Source organism: Ipomoea nil, unplaced genomic scaffold (genome assembly GCF_001879475.1).
Source record: "Ipomoea nil cultivar Tokyo-kokei standard unplaced genomic scaffold, Asagao_1.1 scaffold1993, whole genome shotgun sequence".
Taxonomy (NCBI): Eukaryota; Viridiplantae; Streptophyta; class Magnoliopsida; order Solanales; family Convolvulaceae; genus Ipomoea; species Ipomoea nil.
In genome coordinates, this window is record NW_017618421.1 from 1028406 (window position 1) to 1039974 (window position 11569).

Sequence of the window (11569 nt, forward strand, 5' to 3'; positions counted from 1 at the left end):
GAAATATTTGTGACAATTTCATTAAATTATAATTAATAAAATATGAAATATAATTAAAGAAATGAAATTATAAATTTAACAAAACATGAATATTTATAATATTTTTAAATATACATATATATACTCTTTAAATTTCTAAATATAATTTTTTAAGTATAAATCTATCAATATAAATTATAATTAATGAAATTATATTATAGGATTTTCTTATATACATATTAATACAATTTGAAATAAATCAACTTAATTATATAATTTTTTTTTATAAATTTATCTAAATATATACATGATTAGAGATTATATTAACCATACAAAATTTAAATTTTATTTTTGTATGTTATGAAAATAGATACTTGACTAAATATATAAAAGTCCAACTATATTATTATATTATACATTTTAACATCTTTTTAATTTTTTTTTATTTTAAATTCACAATAACAAAAATAAAATTCCGTGCAATGCATGGATAAAGCACTATATTTAAAAAATACAATTTGATAAATATCATAAATTAATTAGTAAAATATCATTTATGTTTATAATAATTAAATAAAATAAATAAATAATTCAACTATGTGAACCAATAATTTCAAAATGAAACTAATGTACAGTTACAAATAAATATAGCATGATTACATTTACTTTAATTAGTTTTAATACCCTTAACGATATGACTTTTCTTTATCAATTTTTTGATGGGAGACTAAGTGAGTGTTTGGGTTGCTGGAAATTATTATTTTTTTAAATACTTACTAATAAAAAATAATTTTAAAATATTTTTTAACCCCTCATAACATGTGTATAGTACAATTTTACCCCTTAATGATATGACTTTTCTTTATCATAAATTAATTAGTACAATATCCTTCCTGTTTATAAATTATAATAATTAAAAAAATTAAATATGTGAACCAATAATTTCAAAATGAAATCAATATACAGTTACAATTAAATATAGCATGATTAGATTTACTTTAATTAGTTTTAATTTTCTTAATGAAGTGACTTTTCTTTATCAGTTTTTTATGGGAAGCTAAGGTAGTGTTTGGATTGCTGGAAAATATTTTAAAATAAAAATACATATTAATAAAAAATATTAAAAAAATATTTTTTAACCCCTCATAACATGTGTAAATGTTATATTTTAAAAAAAAAAATACAATTTGGTAAATATCGTAATTTCTGTTTATAATAGGTAAAGAAAAAAATAAATAATTCAAAGTGTGAACAATGATTTACATTGAGTTATTAACGAAAAAATCAGTCTTTAATCACGGTTAATTGTATGTGACTTTTTCCCGAGTCACCCATCCTGATGGTCTGATTGTTTTAACTCTAGACGGGGATGAATAAAATCACGTTACTACCAATATCGTCTACAAAGAGATTTTCAATAATGTATAATTCAAGCCATTGATATTATGTTTTTTAATATACAAAGATGACAAAATTGCTATATATCTACATAGAAAATATAACTTCCATATAAATAATTTCTATAACTGAGTTGCTAGACAACGAATTAATTAGCCCAATTAATACAAATTATAAACACTGATATATAAAATCTCTACCGTTACAGAAACGAATGTGTATATCTACACGTTAGCTATTAATTGAGAAATTATTTACTTGAATTCAAGCATTGATAACATCAGAAAACATAATCGGTGCAAATTTAATCTCATACTATCATTTTTACCATTTAACATCCTAGACTATTATTTTTTGGACATTTTTAGTCCTTCTCATAACTTTTCCTATTTTTAGTAAGGACATTTTTTGTCTTTTCATATTTTTATTTTGTTATTTTTCTGGTTTCAACTAGTTTAATTGATTTAGAACTTTAGGTAACCTCTAATTTTCAGTAATCATATTTTTCAACTGGCTTTTAGTAAAGTCCTAAACCAATTAAAACGATTGAAATTGGAAAAATAACAAAAGAAAAATATGAAGAGAAAAAATGCACTTACTAAAAATAGAAAAAGTCATGATAAGGACAAAAAGTGTCCAAAAAAAATAGTATAGGATGTTAAATACTTAAATGATACCCGGGTTGGACTTCCATTTGGAAGGTTGTGAGTTCGAGCCTCAGTGGAGGCGTTATTGGTTCTTTGTGTTTCAGTAGGTTGAGAAAGTATATGAACAGATACTACAATGTAATAGAGCCAGTAGCATTAAAAAAAAATACTTAAATGATAAAAATGATAGTCTGGGACTAAATTTCGAATTGTCACCAAAAACAAGAGTTTTCTGGTGGAATTACCTCTATTGATTAAGTAATGAATTTTTTGCATTTAGATTTTTAAAATAGACAAAAATTTAGTCTCATACATAGTAGATCAGCTTGTAACAAAATGTACATTTTAATGAAAGCAATATAGATTTGGAATAGAAAATTAATTTTTTTGCTACAACAAATAAGGTTTGATTTAAGTAAAGAGAAGACAATGTATTCTTAAAATAATTATAGTGTGACATTCATATATTCTTTTAGGGTGGAAATTCAAAAAATAATAGCTTTCACTTTTTTTTAGGAATAAGGTCCAAATTGTCCATTGAGCGTAACCTGAAAATGCAATTTGACCACTGAACGAAAAAAAAAAAATGCAATTAGGCCATTGAACACCGCAAATGTATGCAATTTCACCAGATAGTAGGTTACCACACATTTTATCAGGTTGTCTGCTTATGTGGATGATGAGTTGTCATTTTTAATTAGGGGTGTCAAAGTGGATCGAAGTCCGCGGGTTAGCCTGCACCCGCCCCGCGATGGGGCGAGTTAGGGCCGCAAGAAATTAGGCTAGCGAAAATGCGGGCCTAACGGGCATGGCCCGCGGAGGGCCAGAGCCCGTGCGGGTTGCGGGTCGGCCCGCGGGCCAGACCATATTTAAAAAATAAATAAATAAATTATTTATATAATATTTTTTTAAAAAACATATATATAATATCTTAATTCTTAGGCAATGTCTAGATCTGACTATCTAAGACTAACAGGGCGTTTGGTTGAAAGGATTTTAAATTCCCTTCCCACTTAATTCCAAATGCCACAAAATTCCCTTGTTTGGTTGAAAGGAATTGCAATTCCCCCATTTTCATGGAATTAAAATCCCATGTCCCCCCCCCTCGGTATTTTAATTCCTGGGATTTTAGGAAGAAAAAAAAAGATTGTGATGAGTCAAAATTACCCCTCCCTTATTTAACCTAAAATTAATGTTTGACAACAACAATGAATATTTTGGACTTTATACTACTTATTCCCTTTCAATTCTCATGTATACCAAACATTGGAATTGAAATTTCCAGTAATTTTATTCCTGTCAACCAAACATTGGAATTTAAATTCCCACTTTATTTCCAGTAATTCATCTCCCATGGAATTACAAATCCTTTCCCACATAATTCCCTCTCTCCAACCAAACGCCCTGTAAGAGTACGCAGAAGGGGAGAAATCCAACAATTCAATAATCCTTCGCCAATTCTTAATTCAATAATTCCTAGAGTACGTAGTTCTTCGGTTCTCCCGTCTCCATCCGCATCCAACTCTATCAAACAATTACTAAAACTAAATCATCAATTCATACATATTTATGAATTACTAAATCGCCTCCAAGTCTAGAAAACATACATATTTATATATGTATTATACACAGACGGGAACTGTAGAGGGAAAATCTGAAGCCGAAAGAGAAATAGAGTGTGCTGTTGAACCCTAGCTTTGATCACCCTTCTACAGTTCTGCTCAACGCGCGGTATCGATCCAGGAGATTTGGGCGAGGTTTATGGATTTTATGGAAGTTTCCGGTGCATTGAGGTGTATCATACACCGTGACGATGCGAAAGAACGACCAATAAATAGTGTCATATTTCAAGCGGTTTTAACATTTTTTGATAATTTTCCGATGCTTCATTAAAAGTAGGCCGAAATAACATCTGGTGGGAGTAGATCCCAATACATAGTTGCAGTTTGCTGATAAGCCGTAGTAGCTAAAGCATGAGCTAAATGGTTCTCTACTCTATGAATAAAATGAAACGAACAAGACTGAAACGAAGATGCAATAAGCCTGCAAGTGTCAATGGCATAGCCTAGATATGTGCGCAGCACAGTAGTTGGTGTAGTAAGATAACGATGTAGTGTGAGGCAGTCCGTATAAACCTCAACGTTTTGCTCACCCCGATCCTTCAACCATGATAAAGCTTCTTTACATGCGAGCGCCTCTGCCATAAGTGGCGAGGAGCATCCTTGAAGTGGTCCACTGAATGCCGAAACATATCCCCCGTCCATATTTAGTAAGAGTACCCCCAAAGCCGCCTGTCTTGTCTCCTGCAAATACCCTCCATCCACACGGCATACGTGCCTTGGCGGTCCAGGTGGCTCGGCAGCGAGGGGATTCGGCGCAAGGAGATTGGCGTTTCCTTGCAGTGGGTTTGGCGTGGCTAGCAGCGTGGTGGGCGGGGCCGTGAGCTGTGGGTGCGCCCGAGTCCATGCCAGCTTGGCAGCAGCGGCCATTTTGAGGACCACTTCCGGCCGTGGTAACGTTGCTTCCCAAACGGCCCTGTTCCGTGCTCTCCAAATATTGTAAAGTATTGCTACTGCATAGAATATCCCATCAGAGTCTAGAACATTTAAAAGTTCATCAAACCAAACATAAAAAATATTTGTGATTATATTTGGAATTGTGAGGTTAGATTTATCTCAAATGTTCCTTGCAAAATCACATAACACCAAAGCATGCATTGTGTCTTCTTGAGATAATCCACACATGGCACATCGTGGATCCACATCCACCCTCTTTATAAGCAAGTTTGTAGTAGTAGGCAATATATCACTAATGGCTCTCCATAGAAACATTCTCCATTTTGGGGGGATTTTTAACTTCCATAGGGATAACCATTTTGCAAATACCCCATTAGTCTGTTGATAATTTCCCACTACTTGCCTATATCCACTTTTAACAGAATACTCCCCTCTTGGATCCCCATGCCAGTACCAAGTATCATCATATTCCGGGGAGATGGGTATTTTCATAATTTCCGCCACATCATTAGGTTGAAATAGATCAGTTAAGATTGAGGGATCCCAGACACCAGTTTGCTGGTCTATCAAACCTGCCACCTTGGCCTCCCTTAACTGTACTGACATTTCTGTTTGTATCATTGGGTCATGGTCATTCCGTAGCTAAGGGTGGGTCCATATGAATGTAGATTCCCCATTACCAATTCTGCGTCTGACCCCACCACAGATAATACTCTTTGCTGCCATGATACTGCGCCAGCAGAAACTAGGATTATTTCCCACCTGTGCATCAAAGAAAGATCCTTTTGGAAAATACCGGGCCTTATACACACGTGCCACCAGAGAGTCAGGCTTAGTCAACATTCGCCACGCCTGCTTTCCTAGCATTGCTAGATTAAATGCACGCAAATCTTTAAATCCCAGCCCACCATATTTCTTCGGGACACATAACTTATCCCATGCCTTCCAATGTATTCGCCTGTCAGTTCCAGAATCCCACCAGTAACGATTCATCGTCCTTTCTATCGCCGTACATACTGATACAGGTAACAAGAAAACACTCATTGAAAACGTAGGCATTGATTGTGTTACAGTTTTCAAAAGAATTTCTTTCCCTGCCTGTGATAGCAGTTTTTTATTCCATGACCCAATCCTTTGACGGATTTTATCCTCCACATACGCAAAAGCTGCTTTCTTATGCCTTCCAATAAAAGAGGGGAGTCCCAAATACTTACCAAAATTCGGTGCCTGTGCCACACCCAAAATCTGAGCCACACTTTGTCTATCCTCATCACTAGTATTTCTGCTATAACATATACTCGACTTATGATAATTTACTGCCTGCCCGGATAGGTTCTCATACACAGTTAGGCACCTTTTAATCTCAGTTGCTTCCTCCACCTTGGCCTTAAAAACAGTAGACTATCATCTGCAAAAAATAAATGAGAAATCGGGGGGCTCCTCTTGATACCCTGCAGCCATGTATCAATCCCACATTGTGTGCCCGCTACAACAACAAAGATAGACCCTCTGCACAAATAATAAATAGATACGGAGACAAAGGATCCCCTTGCCTTATTCCACGAGTGGGTATAATAGGTTCACATCTTAAACCATTCACCTGAATATTATATGAGACAGAGGTTACACACTTCATAATCAACTCCACCCAACCACCATGAAATCCCAGCGCCAACATCATCCTTCGTAAGAAGGGCCATTCGACCCGATCATATGCCTTTGCCATATCTAGCTTGAGAGCACTCCATCCCCCCACTCCACATTGTTTCCTGTTTAAAAAATGCCCCACCTCTGCAGCTAATAGTATATTATCCGTTATCAACCTATCCGGGATAAATGCGCTTTGTGACTCCGATATTACACCTTCCATCAACGGATTCATTCTGTTAGCCAACATTTTTGCCATAACTCTATATACCACATTACTGAGGGCTATAGGCCGCAAATCAGTGACGTACTCAGGGGTTTTCTTCTTAGGGATTAAAACAATATCAGTCTCAGTCAACCCAGGCGGGAAATCACAGGACTCAACACAATTTATTATAAAGCTCGCCACATCACCCCCAACCACATCCCAAAAATGTTGGTAAAAGTCTGGATTCATTCCATCCGGGCCTGGTGCCTTGTCCGAAAACATCGCAAACAGTGCACTCTTAACCTCATCCAGTTCAAAAGGACGCAACAAATACTCATTCTGTGCCTGCGTGATTCGCGGGACAATTCCCTCAAAGAAATCCTCCCCAGTTCCCGGGGTTCCAGCAGAGAAAATACGCTTATAATACTGCAATATAATATTTTTCATAGGATCCCCCTCAACCCAATCCCCATTATCATTCATCAATCTAGAAATAGTATTCTTCTTTTTTCGGTGAGAGGCATACCTGTGGAAAAACTTCGTATTAGCATCTGCCTCCTTAAGCCAGTGTTGTTTGGCTCTCTACCTCTAGTAGGCATCCTCCTGAGCTTCAGTACAGCTTAACAGCTGTTCTAGGCGCTGGAACTCAGCAAGGGAGGCCGGGTCCGTACGCCCCCTTAGTCGCTGCTGCTCCTTTGTCAGTTCATTGATCCGTTTTCCGTACTTATGATACCGGTCTCTACCCCATCGTGTTAACCGGGTCCCACAGTACTGAATACAGTTCTGTAACCCCTGGCCCCTCCCCTCCTGCCAGGACTGCTCTACCACATTCCTGCACCCCTCATCGTGCAACCAGGCCATCTCAAAACGAAAACCCCTCCTACGAGGCCCAACACTCCCAGCGGAGTCTTGAATCCCCAAAAAGAGTGTCGAGTGATCAGACTTCCGGGTTCTCAGATTCATCACTTTTGCCCCCAACACCATACTCTGCCACCCATCCGTCACTAGAACTTTATCGAGCCTCTCCTCCATCCAATTGACTGTCCCCTTCCCCTTCTCCCATGTGTACGGATAACCAACCATAGGCAACTAGGCAAGCCCACAGTCCTCAACAGCTTCCCCAAAACCGCGTAGGAGGCTATTCGGATGCGGATTTCCCCCTCTCTTCTCATTCTGATATAACAAATCATTGAAATCACCAATAACAACCCACAGGAGATTCGACCTGCCCGAGAGTGTTCTCAAAAGATCCCATGACTCAGCGCGTCTTGTTCGTTCAGAAAAACCATAATAACCCGTCATCCGCCATTCAGGAAAGCCAGCAATAGTTACCCCAACATCAACATAGTTCGTTGAGTAACTGATTAGTCGGGCCGTACTATTCTTTTTCCACAGTAATGCTATACCACCACTTAACCCATCGCTATCAACATAAAACAGTCCCTCATAGTCAATCTTAACACGTAATCGTTCTGCATGATCGCGTGCCACTTTAGTCTCCATTAGAAATACAAAGTCGGGTTGCTTACGGGACACCATGTCCACAATCTCCCGAACTGTCCGTGGATTACCCAAGCTACGGCAGTTCCAACTTAGAGTACTCATTGATCCGGGCGGGTCTGGGAACCAGTACCCGCCAGCTGCAAGTTTTTTGGAATTTCGGTCATGACAATATCTTCTCCCTCGCACCTCCGTCCCTCACCATCCACCTCCCCCCGGCGCCGTTTGGCAACCGCCACCACCTCCCCCTCTACCACCCCCTCGGTCCGGTTCACACTTCCCGAAGACCGCCCCACCTCCGCCCAATCCACCTGCGGTTTCCGCCCCACGGCCTGCCGGCCCGTCGGCAAAAGCCAGCTGCCCCCCACCAGCCTAGGGCCACGGGTCCCTCCTGCCCGTAGCTCCGGGCCATACAAATACTCCTCCACCGGCATCTTCGAGTCCCTTGCCCCACGACAAAACTGATACGAATGCCCTAGCATCCCGCAGAAATAGCAATAAGTATGAAGGCGTTCGTACTTGAACATGACCCAGCAGCACGTCTTATCTCGTTTAATAAAATTCATTCGTCTTTTCAAGGGTTTATCAACAGACAACGAAACCCTAATACGATGATACATCTTCCACGGGGCGTTATCGAAACGATCATCATATTTCACATACGTACCCAAGAAATTTCCAATCTGCTCCAAAATCCTACTAGATGAGTATCCGTTCGGCAGTCCATGCAGCTGAACCCATAAATCCACCGTATCCAGCACCACATCATCCGGCATAACTCCGTTAGGGACCTGCTTACACACCAGCGTGCTATTATCAAAAGACCAGGGACCCTCGTTCAGAACTCGTTCCATGTCCGTTACATGATGAAAAACAAACAGGAACCGACCAGGCTGAACCTCCGTTGCCTCAACCCCGCTCACCGGTTGCCACACTGATGCCAAGACCTGACTCATAAATTCCAACCTGACTAGCTTCCGTGTCAAGAACCTTCCCACCACCCCCCAACTCTCCTCCACCTCGCCGCCCCCCTCCTCGACAACATCCCCTTCGTCCGGCCGAAACGCCGTAGCTTCCTCCTGGAGCACCATATCGGCCCACCTGGCCGTCAAACCCGCGACCTCCGGTTCTGTCAGCGTTGAAGCCATCTCGCATGCAATGATCAAACCACAGTTGTTCCCCTTATCGGAAATCGTCCGTAGAGAATAGTCAAAGAAGCGACCGGAAAAAACCAAGAAACCCTAGGTAGAGAGAGGACAACTTAGTTTTATGTATTCAAGCGGTTTTAACATGTTTATATACTGTTTAATATTTTTTTTTTAATTTAAGTGATGGCCCGCGAGCCAGCCCGCGAGCCCGCATGGGGCGGGCTTGGGCTGTATAGTTCCAAGCCCGCGGGCTTCGTGGGCCGGCCCGTAAAAACCCGCCAAATAAAAAGCCCGTGGTGGGGCGGGCCTAATGAGACGGGCCGGCCCGCATTGACACCCCTATTTTTAATAATACACTTTAAAAATAAAAATAACAACTAATTTTTTTTAAATTTAAAAAAAAAAAAAAAAAAAAAAAAAAAAAAAAAAAAAAGAGAACACCGGGGTGGCCGCCGGCCACCCTTTCCCGCCCCCCTCCTCCTTCGTTTCTGGCGGAGACAAAGAAAGGGGGAGAGGGGATCGGCGTGAGACATGTCCTTCGTCGCAACAAAAGGAAACAACAAACCAACATAAGATACACTTCACAAGATAAAAAGAAAAAAAAAAAAAAGAACACAACAAGATACAAAATGTACAAACAAAAGAGAACAACTACACTTGATGCAAAATATGTACGAAACGAGAAAAATAACAACAAGACACAAACCAATAACGAGACACAAATATGTACACAACAATCAACAATTATTCACTGTGTACAAAACGAAAGAAATCAACAAAAACAAATGAATCAACAAAATCAACAAGGTACACGACAAGAACACAAATCAAAATATGTACAAGACAAGAGAAAGAATCAACAAAAGTAAAAGAAAAACCTAGAACTCTTGTCAAAATAATTCCTACGAAAGCAAGTAAACACTTCACTTAACAACCGTTTGCCATCCCCGGCAATGGCGCCATTTTGAAAGTTGTAATTTAGCGGTGGATGGAAAGAAGGTTGGGAATGAAGATTCTGGGGATGTCGATCTCACAAGGATGACAACTTTGTGTAAGGAAAGTGTGTATGCTTTCCATGGAAGTGATTTAACAAGAGGCACTAGGGGACAAGAACCGGAGTAGAAGCATGTGCGCAAGGAAGCAAGCAAGAAAAATACAACAACAAAAATATACAAATACAACAGGGAATTGGATAGAAAACATTAATCTTATGCAATTGGTATACTAAGGTAGACAAGAAGGTGCAATGCAAGACTACTTAAGGGAGATCGCTTTGCCTACTCTAGGCCGATACATACCTAGACTCTTAAAACACACCTTAGTGTGACTAAGGCATTTTAGCAAACACCTAGCCTACGCTTCCTCCCGAACCTCGCCCTCTCGGATCAAAGGACGGAGATTGTAAATGAGTGAGACTACATGGAATCACATTCTCATGCCAATTCCACTATAATCCTCCCTCATTAGGATCCTTCAATGAAGAGACGAACCATACACAACTCATTCATAACAAAAACATCTAGATAACAAGCATACATTACAATCATCTCATAAATTCATCAATTTAAGAACACAAATGCATACAATCAATGTAATCCAATCCAATTCCTAGAATGTCTAGCTACACCTCATGAATTGAAATAAAAATTGTAGAGATTCAAGTCTAGCAACTATATTAGATGGAATGGAAAGATTAATACATGAAATTAAAAGATGAAGGAAGAGATAGTTACCAAACTAGTTTCAACAATTGGATCTCAATTACATGAAGATGGAGAGAAGTTCATCCACAATCTAGGAGAGTTGTCAAATTTCCACAATGCAAGATCACTCTCTCACTTGGAAATTGAAGATCAAAGAATAGCTAGTTGCATCTAAGCTAATCCTACCCTAGAGAGAGAAAGGTCTCTCCAAATCTAAGCTAAGAAATAAGAAAAATGAAAAATTTTCCCAAAAATCTCGCCAAGCTTCTCATTTTGAAAGCTGAAATCTGGCAAAAAACTTTCGGCCTTCGATTCACGCCGTCATCACGTTCGTGACGCCGGCGTGAATGGGTTCGGGAACCTATTCACGCTGCTGTCACTTGCGTAACACCAGCGTGAATGGGAACCTAACACGTTCATGGCCGGAAATGACTGCCTAGATGTCCAAATCAGTCTTTGTGGTCTTCATGAAAGTTGTATCCCTTTGCGTTTTCGTTCCAATGCCATTTGAATCACTTCATTTGGACATCCCTAGCTCCAGATATGCTCAAATGACTGAACTGTCACCGAAATGCCTTGAAAATGTCAATGTTTTGCTATTTTTCACAAATGTAACCACAATTAGTCCTTGTGCCTAAATTTAATCAAAACAAGTTATTCTAAGCATATAATAGGCTCAAAGGACTCAAATTATAGCAAAATATGACTCCCAAATACCCCATAAAAGTAGCACATTTTAACACTTATCATAAACCAAAAAAAAAAGTGAGGGACTGGTGATAGATACCCAAAATCAGGCACTCAGCCTGAGGAGCATAAAGAG

At 39.1% G+C, this 11569-nt stretch overlaps 3 protein-coding genes across 3 annotated transcripts; all 3 read right to left on the bottom strand.

Annotated features, from left to right (window-relative positions):
* Positions 1-3913: 3913 nt before the first annotated feature.
* LOC109147327 lies at positions 3914-5146 on the bottom strand. Its single transcript, XM_019294990.1, has 2 exons — positions 4723-5146; positions 3914-4620 (listed from the first exon to the last, which is right to left on the bottom strand). The coding sequence occupies exons 1-2, from the start codon at positions 5144-5146 to the stop codon at positions 3914-3916; spliced, it is 1131 nt and encodes a 376-aa protein (XP_019150535.1).
* Positions 5147-5182: 36 nt separating this feature from the next.
* LOC109147328 lies at positions 5183-6878 on the bottom strand. Its single transcript, XM_019294991.1, has 3 exons — positions 6699-6878; positions 6141-6509; positions 5183-5926 (listed from the first exon to the last, which is right to left on the bottom strand). The coding sequence occupies exons 1-3, from the start codon at positions 6876-6878 to the stop codon at positions 5183-5185; spliced, it is 1293 nt and encodes a 430-aa protein (XP_019150536.1).
* A 105-nt stretch (positions 6879-6983) lies between these two features.
* Positions 6984-7478, bottom strand: LOC109147329. Its single transcript, XM_019294992.1, has one exon. The coding sequence runs from the start codon at positions 7476-7478 to the stop codon at positions 6984-6986; it is 495 nt and encodes a 164-aa protein (XP_019150537.1).
* Between the last annotated feature and the right edge of the window lie 4091 nt (positions 7479-11569).

Excerpts from the sequence above, each read along its gene's own strand:
- LOC109147328 (XM_019294991.1), bottom strand. The coding sequence starts at position 6,878 with ATGAATGATAATGGGGATTGGGTTGAGGGGGATCCTATGAAAAATATT. Across the intron at positions 6,510-6,698 it reads GTCCTTTTGAACTGGATGAG|AAAACCCCTGAGTACGTCAC; the intron begins GTTAAGAGTGCA and ends ATCCCTAAGAAG. Across the intron at positions 5,927-6,140 it reads CTGTCTCATATAATATTCAG|GCCAAGGTGGAGGAAGCAAC; the intron begins GTGAATGGTTTA and ends ACTGTTTTTAAG.
- LOC109147329 (XM_019294992.1), bottom strand. The coding sequence starts at position 7,478 with ATGGTTGGTTATCCGTACACATGGGAGAAGGGGAAGGGGACAGTCAAT.
- LOC109147327 (XM_019294990.1), bottom strand. The coding sequence starts at position 5,146 with ATGTCAGTACAGTTAAGGGAGGCCAAGGTGGCAGGTTTGATAGACCAG. Across the intron at positions 4,621-4,722 it reads AATGCATGCTTTGGTGTTAT|ACTCTGATGGGATATTCTAT; the intron begins GTGATTTTGCAA and ends TAAATGTTCTAG.